Below are 18,039 nucleotides of genomic sequence, written 5' to 3' on the forward strand. Positions count from 1 at the left end.
GAATTTCTCTGGATTTCAAATACCTTAAACCTGGTAATTAAGCTGGTTTTAGGTTTATATATTAAAATAAACACTATACGTAGCGCTAAAGTTAAAAAATGAAAATAAACTGCAAATTTCCAACCGAGATGAGTTCATTTAAATAAATCTAGAAGTTAAAAAGACAACAGATGAAGGGATCTCCATTCCCATCCTGCTCCGGATTCCCTTTGCTCTGATCTAAAACCGGAGTGGCGTCGACTGCAGCTGCACACCTGAACTCTGGAGTTCAGAAAAAAAAAAAAAAAAAAGCCCTTCAACATCTTAAAAATGTAAATACACTTTTGAGCACGCACTGCACACATCAAAGCTGCTCTACGGTGAAGAGGCGCTAGTAATAGACAGACTGTGGCTCAGCCTGGAAATACATGAAAAAGCCTGACATGGTGCAAGCCGACGAGCGCGCTGCAGCCCCGGGGTCGCCCTCTGTGACCTCAGAGAGGCAGAGATGGCAGGACGCAGAGAAACAGATGAAAAGAGGGAGATTACGAAGAGAAATGAATGCAAATAAAACACATTTAGCTGTTGGGGGGAAAAAAAAGAGGAACGGAAGATAAGAAGGCATCCCGAATGTGCCCGACGGATGAAGAGATTTTTATTTTCTGCTCTCCTCATCCGTCTTTCCCTGCTGCAGTACGGGTCAGGATCCATTTTAGTCAGGCTCTAATCTTCGCCGAGCCCTCCTACATTTTGTGAGCGAGGAAGCCAGCACTCCTACATCCCTGGAGCAGAGAGGGATGCACGTGCTTTTTGGAGCGAGGGGATGAGCGCTTAAACTTGTTTTATTGTTGTTTTTTTAAGGCAGATGTGAAGCGGAAGAAAGAAAATCTCAGAAGGTCCGTCCTGATTTCACGTTAAAACGCGTCTGAAGAGAAATCCCAGATTAAGAACAACTCATTTCATTAACGGATTTCTCAGTAATACCAATCAGTTTAGGAGATGGCAATAACTTTTGCAGAAATTGGGGAACAATTGGAATATCAAAATCCCACTTTTGAACTTTCCGGAAAATAAAAAGCAAAAATAAACTTGTGACTAGAAGTCTGATTACAAAACCTGCTGATGCTCCCCAGCCTCAGGCTTCTGCATGTCACTTCTAACCTCAAATGCCTTTTTTTCCCCTGCACTCATCATCAGAACTTCACTCCCCCTTCCCTCTTCATCCCGTTTTCAAGCTCATTAAGTTGGGATGCTTTATCAGAGGGCGCACTCCCTCCTCCAAGGCCCGACACACACACACACACACACAAACACGCACGCCATATTCAAAGCTGGCTTGATAAATCCTATTGTTCATACATGCACACACACATATAGGAGCCCCCGTTTTTCTCTCCAAACCCCTAACCCATCCCTAAGCCCCCCGCCCCACCCGCCACCTCCGTCTCCTCCTAATCAACTCTTCCCATCCCTTCTCTCTCACCCTCCACTAAACCCTACACCCCTCACCCAGCTCTGGGGAGACACTTTCAGGCAGAGAGGGAGGGATGAAGAAGAAGGGGAAGAAGAGAGATCGGGGAGACGGAGAAAGAGAAGCACTCCTCCTCTCTGCTCTGCTGCCACAGCGGCTGGGCTACAGAAGCCTTTGATGTTCTGCAAATTTCAAATTTCATTACAGAGAACCCCCTTCTCCCCAGCGCTCCCCCCTCCTCCTCCACTAACCCTCCCTCCCTCTTCGCTCTTGTGCTTAAACAAGCTTTTCTGCCTCACTCTCTTACCCCCCCTCACCCAAACCTCCCCCTCAACGTTGAAGTTAAGGAACTGAAAGCCCTGCAGAGGAGACTCCTCATATGGGTTAATTATTCATTGGGCTGCGAGTGTATGTGCCAGATGTATGTTTGCGTGCGTGTGTGTGTACGTCTATGACTCACGGCCGCGGCAGTGGGCTGGAATCTGGATTTTTGCGATGCCTGTCTTATCTCTGGTCATCATCCACTCCCTCTTGTCACTTCAGTGAACGAGGCTTCGTTTCTGCCACGAAAGTCTTCCAGACCCCGAACGCAGGAGGAACGCCTTCATCTAGCTTCGTTCTGAGACAAGTGTTTGAGAGCAGCGCGCTGCCATCTTGGTTGGGGTTGTGTTAGCCGCTTTAGGAAGATGGGAGCCCCAGTGGCCCGTTGATGGGAGCGAGGTGACGTTAAAGTGCTTGACAGATTGGTTGTGTCAGCAGCGTTGGTGGGGAGAAGGAAGGAACGAGTCTGAATGTGTGTAGAAATGTGTTTTGAGAGTCTCTGCTGTAAACCTTCCTTGAAATCAATAAAACAAAATAATACAACTGTGTTTTAATATGTCCCTGCATGGTTTTATAAGCTTCTGATCCATGTTATTACTGTAGTTAGGTAGGAGTATGGTGATTCTGTGCACCAGATTATCTAAAAGTATCAAATAAAACAAAACTATATGTGTGTGGATATATTTCCTTTACTCCGATACCCTTAAATAAATTCTTTATCAACAAATTGCCTTCAAAAGTAATCCAAAACAGTCCACCTGAGTGTAATTCAGTTCTGTGAAGGCCTCAGATAGAACATTAGAGAGAAAGTATCAGGAATACAAAGGATCACAGCAGACAGGTCAAGGAGGGAGATATGCAGATGATTTAATAAATGTTGGGTATTAAATCAATATTTCAGGGTATGGGCATCTTACAGAGCTCTGCTCAATCCATCTTCTGATGATGGAAAGAGAGTTTTAATCAGAGAAGCCTTTAAAACTTTGGAGAAATACACAGCTCAGGTGGGAGAAACCGTTACCAGGACAACTACAAATCATTTCTTTCCAGAAGTGCGGCAAGAGGAAATCCACTGTTGAAGGAAAGCAATAAGAACTCGTTTGCAGTTTGTTAGAGACAGAAAATGGATGGAAGAATCTGAGCACAACATAACTCATGAGGCAACACGGTGCTGGGAGTATCATGCTTTGGAGATGCTTTTTATCTGGAGAAGCTGACGTTACCGCCCATACATTGGGCGGTGACTTTTCATCATCGCCCAATGTATGTTTTTTAGTTTCTTTGTGGCATTAATCTGCAAGCCTTCAAGTGTCAAAAATTGCAGCAACCTTGATTATTATATAATTAATTCAGTGTAAAGTTGATTATAATAAATTGCTCTGCCTGCACAAAATAGTGTTTTTTTTGTTCATTGGTGGTAATAGTAAAAGAAAAAAAATATACATTAATTAATAAAAAAAACACACACACACAAAGAGATTTATTTTACACCTACAAATAAAACAAAAATAAATATCCAATTGCAGCGGTAGGGTCTTAAAAATGCATTTTGAATAGAAGTCAACAAAATTAGCCTATGAATAAAACCAAAATTATTAAAAAATATAAAGTTCAAAAATCACAAAAGCTCATAAATTTTAAAACATAACTTGAAATATTACATCTTTATTTGGCTCTAGAATTATAACTGAGTTAGGTACAAAAACTAGTTCTGTAGACAATCCCAGACTAGAATATTCCACACCGATTGCAGATTAAAAAAGCGTTTGAAATTCCTTAAACACTCATGTCTGGAAAATAAAAAGAAAGACTCATAAATATTGTTTTGACCTCATTTTGCCTTGTTCCGGTGAACTCAGTATCTCCACCTGCTGGATGTTTTGTTACACACCTATTTTGTACAGAATTTTAATTGGCTTTGATTGACATTTCATGATTTAGCTGCTCAGTTCAATGCATGAGAAGTAACTAAAACTCATACACATCAGCTTTAATAAGGTTTATGTGTTTCGGGAAGTCAGTGTGGGACATTAGGTCAGCAGAAAGAGAAAGAAATGTCTCTTCAGGTTTTGTGAAATTTTTTAGTTTAATTCAGGTTTTGATGTGAATGTAGAAACTCTGAGTTGCACATCTCTTAGTCTCATGATGCCTAAAACACTAAGGGTGCCTGGTTTATAAACACAGAAGGTGGGTGTGTGTGTGTGTGTGTGTTTCAGTTGACAGCCTGTCAGCAGTGACGGCCCCCTGACATGGCTTCTTCCCTCTTTAGCTTTTTCTGCTGTCCTTCCCCGCCTCCCTGTCCCTCTGGTCCCAGCTGCCAAAGCTCCCCTAACCCCTGACCCCAGCTCAAGGCCAAGGTTGAGAGGTTGTTGCCACGACAACATAGCAGCCCTCTGATCCTTGCCTGCTGACCCAGAGCGCCCAACGTAACCAGGAAGATGATAATTTGCTCTCCTTTGCCCCCCCGTCAGCTAGTCCATGAATACCATTTAGAGCTGAGAGGAGGTGAATGAGCCAAGAAGATGCAGGGATCAATTTTAAATGATGGATGGATGGATGGATGGACAGATGGACTGAAAGAACAAAAGGGGAACGCGTGTGCTGCTGAAAGGAAATCAGTTAGGATGACCTATTCACCCTCTCCCCTTCTTTCAGCTTAAAAAGATGGAGATGAGTTTGATCCAAACAGAACTCGTTTTTTCAAACGAAGAGGTCAAAACTGAAAGCACCGACTAGTTATTGTGATTCAAATAACAAAAAACGGTTAATGAGTGAAATAAAGACATCAACTGCATGAACTTATTCTTATTTGTTTGAAGTGTCCGCCATGTTTGTTTCTTTTTACCCTTTCGTCAATTCAAACTCACATGGCGATGCCATTTTAATCAAATACTTTGTACCTGTAACTAAAGCAGATTTCAACCTTATACTTAAATTAGACTTTAGTAAGTTAAGCTTAGTTTTAGATACATGTATTTAAAACTTTTAAAGAGTTTTTAAAAATGTGCAAATACCGTGATTTAATGAGTGCCATACAAGATCACCATTGTGAGCTCATGCAGCTTTAGAAAAATCATAACGGGACACACACACATGTTGGCTGGTGTGTGTTTGTGTGTGATCACCTTCTGGAAGGCCTCCTTGCTCTTCAGTGCAGCCTCCTGTTGAGCTGTGCTGGATGGGTAAATAACTGAACGATACTGAGTACCGCTGTCATTGTGCTGCTTCATACCTGCAGAAAACAAAAAGCAGGATGAACATAGAAGCCACACAAGGGAAGGACAATCAGAGGACGGACATGTTCTGCATGAATACGTCATCACACTGCATTTTTATGAAATGAGAAAAACTGCCAATACCAAGTCTGAGTTTCATTTCATTTGCAACGCTCAGGCCTGATTAGTCCCAGGACATGTACAACCTAGAAATCCCTTCAGTAGAACTTGTCTGACAACATAAAGTAGGCCACATTTTGTTTAAAAGCAGCATTTTCTGAAAATTACATTTTGTATGTACTCAGATTATCTTCTTCTAATATAATTACCTTAGCAACCTGGAACAAGCAAAAAAGAAAAACAGAAGAATTCACAAAAATCTTTTCACAACACAGTTAAACATAAGATTTGGTTCTGATAGATATTACTTACTTTTCTTTACCATCTGCTCTTGAATTTCTTAATTAATGCCAAATTGGTTTGGATAGTTATTGTTTCTTAGTAAATCGAATTCCCATTTAAAAAACTGTGGTTTATATTTGCCTGATATTAAGCTTTGTTTATTGAAATCTTTAAGTATCACAAAAAGTAAAAGCAGATTTTAATTTGCAGAGGAGCAAATAGGACTGTAGGTAGATGAATTTTTGTCTCCTGTAATCTGAGAGACGCTCTCAACATTTTCATCAGGTTTACATCAGTGGGTTTGGAAGGAGGCCAGGCCTAAAGCACCTTGATTTAGAGGGCTAAACAGCTTCCATCACTTCTAAGGTTTTAAGAAGCTACAATCCTGAGCAGCTCTTGCATCAAGGAATGCATCAGTGTGCAACTCTCTGCTGGCTGCACCGTTTGCTTTTTGTCTGATTCTTATGCTCATCCATAACTGGAAAATGCTGCCGCTTCTCCATCTCTGACTGGTTGCTATGAGCTGCAGTCAGTGGAGGCTGTAACAGATACGCCTTCCAGCCAACTGAACGCACCATCAGCTCACTTCATTACAACTGCAGCGTTCCCCTAAAGAGGCACATTTCCCTTTCAGGACTTCTCTAATGTTTCTTACTGTGTTAGGTAATTTTCTGGCACTAATTCAAGGAGAAGCTCTAGCTGTAAACCCAACAGTGATTACTAATCACCTTATAAAGATGACGTGAGAACGAGTTGGCAAACGGCTTCTTGGTTGCACATCAAACATGCACCAGTGCTGGATTCCAAGCTGTGTTTGAGCTCATCCAACAAATCTGAGTTTCAACATTAAAAAAAAACCCTCCTGAGTGAAGTCATTGGCTTTTCAATCACTAAATGTTCTACTACGTTCAATAAATAGTAACTCAGGGTGTCCAGAATGGGTGATGTTTTCAGTGCTGCCATATGCCAGAGCTACAACTGAACTAGATGTAAGTATTGGTACAGAAACCAAAACTCTTATTCTGTGTAAAACGATAATAATTAGTTGATGGTTTTTATCAAGCTTTGACATCTTTTACATAACACAAAGTGTAAATCATTTTACAAATTGGTTAATAATATCAATCATAGTAATCCCATTTCATAATACTGCGCACATCAATCTAAGAAATGCATATCAATCCATATTAGAGTTGTGATAGGCCGACACACTTTAATAAACAAATATTTACATTACTTATGAATACACAGTCTACCCACAGTGACAGTGGCTCTGTGTGTAGAGTAGTTGTCTTGTGATTGACAAGGTTGTAGGTTTGATTCCAGCTTCCTCCAGCCACATGTCGATGTGTCCTGGTCAAGGCACTAAACCCCAAATTGCCTACTGATCTGCGTATCGGTGTATAGGGTGTGTGTGCGAATGTGACTCTAGTGCAAAGTGCTTTGAGTGGTCAAAATGACTGGAAAAGCGCAATATAAATTCAGTCCATTTACCAATACAATGTTATTCCCTCATCAAAAACATACCTTTGATTCTTTCATGCATGCTTGAGACATCCTGCAATCTCCCCTGAAAGCCATTCAGGTTGCAGAAGTGCTAGTTTTTCAAAGTGGTAAATTGCAACGTCAAATTTCTTTTACGTCTTGTTTGATGTACGAAACATTTTTATAACAACTGAAGGTAACATAGTTACTTTAATGTACTATAAAATGGTACTATGTGCCTGTAAAACACATAATATTGCCCCTTTAATAAAATCAGAAGGACGGAGGTAGTAGTGATGTAAGACGGCTCTGTAGCTCAGGCTCTCTCCCCAGAGACGAGTCAGCACTTCACACATTGGGACATGTGTCCAAAACTGCTCACATGGCATTGTTAGCGACAAGCAACAACTTCCCAAACGCTGAGCTGTAAAGTTTGGATGAGAGGCGAAAGGTGAAAAGAAACAGGAGAAAAGTCCAGCTGCATCCTAGTAAAGCACTTCTGTTTGTCAACTCCTATATAAGTGAGAAATTAGACCAGAAAAATACCAAAATTCAACATTTGTGCAATTTCATACAACAGGACTTATGTTGACCTCAGTGCGATTTACTCTGAATCTTAAAATCTGGCATGACATTTGGCAAGCCTGGGAATTACCCAGAGGATGCATTAAGCACTTTAACTAAGATGTTTGTTACTTCTGGCTGCATTAATCGCAGAATGGCCGAAGCCTGACTACTGAAACCAAGGCCTCAAAGCAGTGGTTGAGATTATGTTGCCTGTATTTATCCGTTGTAATGAATGGATCAGTTGTGATCACAGTACTGTAAGTTAACCCTGATGTAATGCATCAGCAGTACTGCTGCGTCGCCTTTCTGTGTTCACCACGGGAGAGTAACAATCTCCACTGACACAGAAAACGTCTCCTTGACACAGTAATCTGCATATCTTGTTGTCTTTAGATTAAACGTTACCTTACATCATGGAATGTCACAACCTATCTGCGAAGCAGCCTGCTGGAGCGGAACGGCCATAAGTATTCATCTGGTCGTCATTCAAATCAAATCAGACAAGCAACCAGCGGCTGCTCTGTGACACACACTGAATAAACTCACAATAAGGGATGTTTGCTGCCTCAGAGAATCTGCTTCACTCAATGTTCCTCAATAAAACTACATTCTTGCGTGGTTCAAATATGATGAAAATGTGTATTGGAGGGGAAAAGCTGAATTACAGAAACCTGTGCTGACAACATTCAGGGGAAACATTTTTCAAATACAAAGATTTTGAAAACGAAGGAGAGCAGCAGTTACTGTAGTTGTGATATCAGTTCATACATTCATCCTACAATTATTTAAACAAAACAACATTAACTTATTAATTATTTTGCCATCAGTAACTTTGTATATCTTTTTGCATAAGAACCAGAAGAAATATCTCATTTAAATATCAATTGCTATTGGAGAACTTTCCTTATTCTTTTATGAAGCAATAATGCATTAAATAATTCAGAACATTACAAATGAACTAAAGTTTTTTCTTTACATCTCAATCCCAAACAACATCCAGATGTTTTCCAGTAAAACCACTTCCTACATTAACATTACGGCAGCAGAACGCTGCAGAATTTCTCACCCCTCTAGCACTTGCATAGAAATGTTTTCTGTGAAATATTGCTGAGTGATGATGCAATTCTGCAAAAATTTACTTCACTAAAGTTAATCTGTGAAAGTTTTTATATTCTCAGTGTAGACAGTTCATAAAGAACAATGTCACAACTACAGTATGTTCCAGCAAAAACAAAACAAAACATTAAAAAAAAACGTTAGCAGTGATCAGACACCTAAATTAAAAAATGAAAGTCAGTTGCAGTTTGTAAAAGTTTTCTTATCCTAAGATTTATTTGCTTTTAGCACTTTTCAACAACAAACCTAATGCTGTTCCATTAGGTTTTAATTGATAGGCCAACAAACATAACGCAAAATTAGGAGGACGAAGGAAAAAGGTCTTCAAAGATTCTTACAAATAAGTCTAAAATTTGTGGCACGCATATATTCAGCCCCTTTACTTTCAAACCTCAAAATAAAATCAAGTGCAGCTTATTGCTTTCAGAAGTCACTTGATTAGTAAATATAGTCCAGATGTGTTCATTTTATTCTTGGTATAAAAAAACGCACGACCCATCAGGCAAATCAGTTTTGGCCCGACCCAGACCAAATTTTGGGTCTAAATTATAGCAAAAAATCTATCTTTTAACAAGTAATTTGATAAAGCATTTGAAGACTAAACTATCTGTGACAGTGGAGAGGAAAAACTCTGCTTTAGCAGAAAGAAACCTCCAGCAGAACCAGAACTTGATTCAGTACAAGCAACCATCCGCCACGAACGACTGGAGGTTTGAAAAGTCAGAGCAGATACACAAAAAGAAACTGATACAGACTTTCAGAGTTATAAAAAGTAAAAAGTTAATAACGAAAGAGGGGGAATGTTTAGTTGTTGGCAGCATTATCTCAGCTGATGCGCTCCTCCTGGGAGCAACCACAGGTAAACAGAACATCAGACCAGAGGAAGGTAAAAAACCGAGAGAAAACATACAGATAACAGTTTAAAATGAGCAAATGATGCAATTTAGAGAGTAGTAGAAGAATAAAGTAGCAGAGTAAAATATATGTCCATAATTGTCTCTATAAGATCCTCGTCTCCATGACTAAAAAATCAAACAAAACCCCCCATAAAAAGAATGAAAAAAAATAAAACCTCCCGCCTTCACCTCACTCTCTCCATTTTTAACAGCCCCCTTCGTTATTTTCTACATCCATCAAAGGCAGCAGTAATTATTAATGAGAACCTCCCTGTTCTCTCTGCATTATGCATGAGAGCCTTGCCTCTGAAAGCAGAGGGTAATGGGGGTGGACAGAAGAGGAGGGGCCAGAGGTCGCACATGTGCACACACACATGCACACGTCGCCTTGAGGGGTCACTGACCTACTGCCCACCGAGCTGAAAATATTAATTAATAGCCCCTCCCAAAAACGGGAGAATTTTAACGTGGCTCCTTTAACTTACACGGGAGCTAAAGTCAAAAGGAAGTGGGGGGTGGAGGAAGCGGGTGGAGGGGGTGTCGCTAAGGGAGTGACTCTCTCCTGGAGACAGTCAAGCACAAACCTTAGGACACAAATGTACACGCAAACACTTTTGGTTGTGTTCAAACCCGCTGAGAATTGCCGCAGCTCTGTAAAATCTCTTCCAGTGTTTTTGTTGCAAGGAGGGAAAAAAAATGGCTCCACTCAAGTTGTCCCTGCTGGCTGCCGGGGATAAAAGCCTGTCATTTTCCCCCCATGTCCAACTTTCCCTTCAGGTCTCTGCTTCCAGATTTTGCTCTAATTCTCCTACTCTCCTCCAGCTCGTGGCTTGTCGTTTGTTAATATGTGTCCTTCTAGACTCCGTTTGTAACTGTCTGAGCTAAAATCGAAGATCCTGTAAATTTAGGGGTTTGAGATGATTCGTCTTGCAGAAAGCACAATAGAGTTTCACCTCAGTTCAATTTTAGAAGATAAAAATATAATAAGAAGGTAATCAGTTTGAAAAAGATGTTGATATTTATGAGAAAGGAATGAGAGACTAAGATTTTATTTGCTTCTGAACTTTCTATTATTTTCTTTCTGACGTAACTAGCTGCGTTTAGAAAAGTACATAATTGGGCAATTTCACATTTCGAACATACATTCACTTAATGGAAACACACCAATTTTGAAAAAAACTCATTTGTTGATTACAACTATCAAAATTTGCAAAACACTTTGTTCCAATCACACGAGTCACATGATCAACAACCGGACATTGCCACTGGCGGAAACCATGAACAAGACGACAACAGGAAGTGGTAGGAGGATGATGGCGCGCCGTGATTTTTAATGATTTATTGCAGTGAACAAGCTTATTCACATGTGATTTTAAGTACATTTCTTATTTAATGGAAACAGCACAATTGCAAAATTGTATTTTTCCAACATTAGCGGAATACTGACAAAGTTTTACACACATCTGTAATGGAAACTGATAAACACAGCTAGCTCTGGAGTCCGGCTACTGCTGGTGTCCAGTTATTGTTGGTGTTTTTCTATAACTGCCATGTTTTTGAGCATGAAGGAAGAATATTTGATCTCCAAATTATTGCACTAGTTTTGTCCAATTAGATGGTGGTAAAGTGAACGCTAATGAACAATCCAATGAATTTTCTGTTACGTCTTTTTTCCTCCCCACCCTTTTATCCTTTCATCATCCTCCCCTTGAATGCAGTATCAACCCAATAATATCTGTAAAAACTGTAACCTTGCCCCACATCTGTTCCAACATCAAAAGGAGATTACTTAATGCTGATGGGTTTTATTTTGGCTTTTTTATTAGAGAAATACACAGAAAGACCTGTAATTCCAGATAGATGCAGAGATCCCCGTACATGTGTGATAGTAGTAGTGTTTGTGCCGTGCCCTGCAGGCCCGTTCCGGCTGTGTGCGTGCCAGCAGAGCTCTCTCCTCCTCCTCTCTCCTCTCGACTTCTATTTTTGCCCTGTTCTTATGTAAGCCGCTGCTAACGCGCTGGAGACAGAGGCAGAGTACGAAGCAGGGATGGTGAGAGCCTCCCTGGTGGACACACACACCTGCACACGCGTCCATACGGGCTGCGTACGCATGCAAAGGCAAGGAAAGGGGAACAGAATGCGACGTTATGCTTGCACATACAGAGGCGATATTAAATCACAACGGTGACTCTGCACATGACACATCATGCACATTACCACAGTCGTTTTCTAGAAAGGGGAGCACATCTCGCTCGGTTATTATCTGATTGCTCATTAAATACACAGAGAGACACAAGCAGGCTGAGTTTACACTCTGCAGAAGCTTCACGCGTTAAAAACAGCTTTATTTTCTGTTTTTAGTGGCGCAGCGCTCTCTAACATGATCACTTCATGGTTCTGGGCACGCTGTCAGAACGCTGTAACTCTGGCCCTTAACTGTTTATTTTTAGCTGCTTCTAAATGGAATAAGTGAAGCTTGATGCCACTGCATAAGATCAAAATTTTTACTCCTCAAAATGTATAACCGTCAACATTAGACAGTATTTTTACTCAGCAGCTTTTTTTGAGGCAGATTTCCATAAAAATTATGCTCATCAATATTAATGGATTCTAAAACAACTCCACATATTTTCATTTTGTTATATTTATTGCCCTTTTAAAATTAGATTACAATAGGAGATGGAGCCAATCTGATCTCATATTAGCATAAATTACTGAACTAATTCCTAGATCAGATATTGGACTTTCCATCCTCTGAGTCAAACAGCATGATCTTGTGTTGCTGCAGGTCTTATTTTGCCAAATTTTCAGGTTTTATGTACTGTGGTAGAAAGTCGGAGTACCCAGAGAGAACGCATGCATGCATGGGGAGAACATGTAAACTCCCTGCAGAAAGACCCCAGCCCAGATTTTGAAGTATGAACACATGGACAGCCCCACCTTCTTCTGAGATATTCCAGTGTTAAAAGTAAAAAAAAAAAAAATAGAAGCAAGATTCTTATGTGCTTTTTGCAAACATTTAGAGTGGTGGGAATTATCTGCTGTAAGAGAAGATTCCCCAAAGTTTACTGGACGGATAAGTTACTCCAACCAGAGCAGCAGATCAGAAAAGGCATCATTTGACATTAAATCTAAGAGACCATTGTGCGTTCTGCACATGTAATCTCTTCGGCCATAACTTTAACAAACGCTGACCCTTAAATCTGAACAAAGCTCAAATGGTTGCAGCCATTTTTATTTTTCAATTTTATGTTCTTGTCTTTATTATACTCCACTTATTTATTTTAAAGCAACAAATAAACATCACACATTAAGGCATTTTGAGGTTAAACCAAACTTGTGGAAGTCTTGGCGAACTTATTTATTTTTCATGAACCGTTGAAGGAAGTGACAAAAACCTCAGAGGAAGAAACTGAGGGCAACTTCCTTCTGTGAACAAAAATGGAGTGGCATCAGATTTTAGTGGTTGTAGGATTTCTCTTTTGCTATTCCTCCAGCTGACACTAGACCCATGCGTTTGTTATGGTCGTATTGACCTGGAATGTCTTGCACTATGGTACGCTTCCTGCTTTTGGAGCGATCTCCTCTTTGCATTTGAACTGCGCCAAAGTTCTCTTCAACCAAACTGAGACCTAACTTTTTAGGCAGACCAGAGTTTCTGTTTTTAGTCCTCATCAGAGTTTGATTACATATTCACACTTCCACAAACAAACCGGACTTTCCAGGCAAACAAATTAGAGTTTGATTGAAGTGGACTACACAGAATGCACTCTTAGAGTCTAACTAATTCTTATGCATCATATTCTATAATGTTCTTAGAAACACAAGACTTCTTTAAAAACATATATTACAAAATGTATTTCATCAGAATTAAATGGGGGTTAAAACTCAACCCCCGCAATGCATACACTCATGCTGCAATCTCCATAAATTAGGGTTGCAGCACGTGTGAGAGTGTAATGACTGGCACCTGGTAATGAGCAGGCCATCATCAGCCAACCAAGCAGGAGAAACAGGGTCGGGTTAGGAGAGTGTGGGGGTGGCTGGGGCCACAGGTCAGAGGTCAAGGCCTCCTCATGGGAGTGGGGTTTGCTTTAGATGGCAGGGGCACCCCTAACATTAAGGGACGGGTGTCACAGGGGGATATGAGGAGGTACCCCAACAGGGAATTGGCGTGTGTCGCAGCCAGCTGGGGTAAAGATATTATATTAAGGAATATTCATGCTCATTTCAGCTGTCAGAAAGAAACTGCCGCCAGATGGAAGACAGCTTGATTTATGTCCGTTTGATTGTTTGACCCTATAACTGTGATGAGCTGCAAAAGTGTATCTTCATTTTGTGGATCGGTGCTGCACAGCTTACAGGGGAATCTAAAAATCTAGGTTTTGCGAAATGTCAAAACAAACCGTGAACGACTTCATCTCAAAAACGTGTCAGACAGAAATGCAGAATGTCTCTTTCACGGCAATCCCGCTCCACAAATGTTTCCAAACCGGTGTGAGCGTGCGTGTACGTGCAGACGTTATCAAATGAGGACAGCTGCGTCGGCCATTTTAGCTGTGCATTTGTGTTTTTGTGTCTATCGGCACACGCCTGAGTTGCCTGCGCACTGACGCAGCATCAGCAAGCCCACACCATAAATACTGCATGGCCCCAAAAAATAGAGAGGATGAATGCAATGAGGGAAGAGGAAGTACAGGGGAGGAAAAGGGATCAGGAGGAAACAAGGAGGGTGGGAAAACATAGGTTGTTAAGATGAAGGGCGGCTGGGGGTTGAAGAAAGGGATGGAGAAGAAGGGAAGATGGGGGGAGGGAGGATGAGGAACAGGAGGAGATAGTGACTAAGAGATAAAAGAGGAGCGAGTGGATGTGAGTGTGTTTGTGTGATGAGCGGATGGCCTGAGGGAGCGGCCGAGTCAGCGTGCCGCTCTGCGGATGTACCGAAGGGGCTCCGGGCCGTTTGCTCACTCACTCGCCCCTTCGCTCTGTTCGCTGCAAAGAGGACAAGGGTGGAGGGGGAAGGGGGTGCAGGTGAACCTGACAAGTTGGGGGAGGATGGGAAAATGTGCAAACATGAAGAGAACACAAAAACTGAGGGGGAAACGGGGGAGAAAGAGGAAAACCAGAAAAAGGGTAAAAGGGGGGCAACAGAGAAAAGTAGAGGGTTGCAACTGATGCAAAGATGCAATGACAGAGAGAAGCTGCACAAAATGATCCATTTTCCACTGCTTGCCCACAAAGTTTAAGGAAATCATTAAGGAAAACATGACCTACAGGCCTCTGAAGGTATTTGAAAATAATAAACGGTAAAATATAAACATAAATACAACATAAAGCTATTAGTGGGCCTTATTTGCATGTTTATGTGCATGTGCATTGGTTAAAGTGTCGCCACATGAATATTTATCCCGAATTCAAACAACCTTTTCAGTCATGATGATGAAACAGGACTGCTGTGACCCTCTGACACAAAGAAGCCACTTTGTTGACAATTTGTTTGTGCCTGAGAACTGTGCCTGCGCGCATGCGAAGGTATGCTGCTGAGGGCTTGTCAAAACACAGACATAAGAAACTTATGATATGGAAGCGTGTTGAATCGAGGGGGGTATGGAGGGGTGGGGTGGGGTTTATGCAACATCCCAGGGAAGCCAGCGGATTGAGACTAACGTTACTGAATATGGAAAGAGGGCACACAGCAAAGGCTGCTGGGAGTTTCTGATTGGCTGCTAATGTTGCTATCCAGGCCGGGATTGGTGGAGCCGATGCAGCCCGACATCACGTTGTTGGGACTAAACCCTTTTGAACTAAGGCAAAGCAGCAAAGGCACAGATATCAAAACACATTCGCCCGCCCCCACGCGCACATGCATGCACGCATTTGCAGCTGCACATATTACATGCAACTAAATAAGTACCTATGCACGGTTTCAATCACATGCCAACACTGATTATTAAATAAGCCTGGCCTCCGTAATGAAGCACATCAGGAGGAAAAGGGATCCCAAAACGCTCTTCGGCTTTTCCCCACATACCATCTCACGTGAATCTACACAGGTCAAAGCGGAAAGAGAAAACTTCTTTAATTTCTTCATTCTCTTTTAAGCCCAGCTCTAAGGTGGACAGAATAAATTGAAGCTTAAGCATGCATGAAGGCACAGCCAGCGGGCCGCTTTCCACCACTCCACGCTACATTTGTCAAATCAGAAGAATTTCTGCTACACGTGAACCCCGGATCTGAGAGCAGGGGAACGGCACCGATTCGCATTTAAGTCACGCGTGAGGAGCAGAGCTCCTAGAAAAATTTTTATATATACGAGTACTTTTGAGTTTGCGGTGATTTTTCAATATGTCGGTTGGTTTTAACTGTGACTAACAAAAACAGAGTGCATAGAAAATTAGCTGCATGCTATTAATAAAACATGAGATGAGCCACGGCAGTGTGATCGGGGGAAATGTATGACGACTCCTTTGGCCTCGCTGCCTCTGCCCTGTGGCGTGTCGGCTCAACTCTGTCTGCGACTTTGCCTGTGGTAAGACGTGTCTCTTCCCTCGGCTACTGTGAAGAGGGGACTAATCTCTTCTAATCAGGAGAATGTGGTTCTCAGATAAACCAAAAAAAAAGTCTATGTCTTCCCCTGCCTCCCGTCTTAAACATACCGAACAATGGGACGGCCTAAACCCGAACAGCAGCAACAAAACAACTCATGACTCGTTTGATTTATTTTACAACACCAACCAAAACTTTTTCACAGATCATCATAATGCCACCACAATCTTCAAAATATTTTATTGCTGTTCTTGTGTGACAGACCAACACAGAATAGAGTGTTATTATAAAGTGGAAAAGAAACAAAAATATTGAAGGTTTAGTAAAACTAAAGATCTTCACCAGAGGTAAAAGCATGCATTTGTTTTGCCTGTTTTAACTCGGCTGTATTTCTCTACCAGATTTAGGTCAATTTTGAAGACTGCCACAGATTCTCAATCGGATTTAGGTCTGAACTTTGACTGGGCCATTTTAATACATTGATAAATTTAGATTGTAGATTTAGCTGTACAGTTAGCCTGTTGGAAGGTGAACCTCCACTGTATTTTCAAGTCTTTTGTAGCCTCTTACATTTTCCTCCAGGATTGCCCAACTTTGACCAGCTTCTATGTCCCTTTTGATATAAAGCTGCATGATGGGACTCTGTGTTTAATGTTATGGACTCTGTGTTCAACCACATAAAGTTTTGCTTATAGGCCGAAAAAGTTTTTTGTTTCTTCCGACTAAAGTACATTATTCTATGCGTTTTCTGTGCAGCTTACATAAATTGTGACAAACATTGTGTGGTTTTCTTTAAAAAAAAAAAAGTTCTTGTTGCCAGTCTTCCATAAAGACCAGGTATATGGAGTGCACCACTAGTAGTTCTCATGGATCTTTGCAGCTCCTCCAGAGTATTTGTGAACCTTTTGGATGGTTTTTTAACCTGTGTGCTGTGATTCTGTTGTTTGCTCTACTATTGTGCCGGTTCTTGGAGTAGATTTGTTACCTTAGCTCTGATTTGTTCTTTTTGTAAACTTTTGTTCAGATTCTTTTTTGGTTGAGGCATTGAATGTTTGGACAATTATGCACTCTAATTTTGGATGTTGTGCAGCTGGAATGATTTTTGCTTTTGAACAGTTGCTATGATGCTTAACAGAGGAAATGATATATTTTTGTCACCCAGGACGTGTTACTGTGGAATGTCATCTCTGTCGTCCTGACATTGAGCTGTTAACATACTATATCATGAGATTGTTAAATATCTACAGTGTCTCACATCAGAAACTTATTGAGATTTGTTGCAACACTGACTGCTACTGGAGATCCTTCCTGCCCACAGCATCACCGACTCTTAGAGGATACAAGACACTGTTGACAATGTGAATACATGAATAATAAGAGTTATGGCAGCATTTAATTTCTCTTTGTGATAAAGTTTTTTGAACTGAAGTGAATTTGAATTTAGTTATGTTCTCTAACAGACTGAAGATGTCTCAATAGAATAGCTGGATTAATTAAAGAGATTAAATTACACACACGGGGATGGACTCTTTACTAAAGAGCTTAACAATGGTTTGCTCTGGATTTCATTTGGGGGTATTAGAGTAAATACCCCTAAATGAATACATATGTACACCAAACGCTTGAAATTTATGATTGTAAAGACAAAAAAGTGTAAAATAGTCAAGGGATATGAATTCTTTCAGTAAGGTATTTTATGACACTTCCTAAAGTGATGTTACTGAACGAGGTGCGTACGCCTCTTAGGGCTGAAGGTCGGGCCTATGAATCTTTGATCCGTCTCTCCTGGTCCCACCCATCCCTACATTCAATATGAGGTAGCAGAGTGCCACTTGGCCCGTTCCTGCCATCTCACACACACACACACCCTCCATGTGTCCTCCTGGTGCATTAATGTTCTTACATCACCTCCTCCAGTGAGCACAGAAAACAAGAGAGCACCAGACTCGAAGAGATGGAGAGATGGCTTTTAGTGGGGGATGGGTACGCTGCGCACGTGTGGGTGGCAAATATGTGGCAGGCTTCACAATAATGCAGCAAT

General features: G+C 41.2%; 1 protein-coding gene across 1 annotated transcript in view; it reads right to left on the bottom strand.

Annotated features, from left to right (window-relative positions):
* LOC116709426 (mitochondrial peptide methionine sulfoxide reductase) overlaps positions 1-18,039 on the bottom strand; it is a 49,939-nt gene that overhangs the window by 17,074 nt on the left and 14,826 nt on the right. Inside the window, 1 exon segment of the mRNA XM_075074308.1 lies at positions 4,897-5,003. Coding sequence (XP_074930409.1) covers positions 4,897-5,003 — 107 coding nt within the window.

The sequence above is a fragment of the Xiphophorus hellerii genome, chromosome 19 (genome assembly GCF_003331165.1).
Source record: "Xiphophorus hellerii strain 12219 chromosome 19, Xiphophorus_hellerii-4.1, whole genome shotgun sequence".
Classification (NCBI taxonomy): Eukaryota; Metazoa; Chordata; class Actinopteri; order Cyprinodontiformes; family Poeciliidae; genus Xiphophorus; species Xiphophorus hellerii.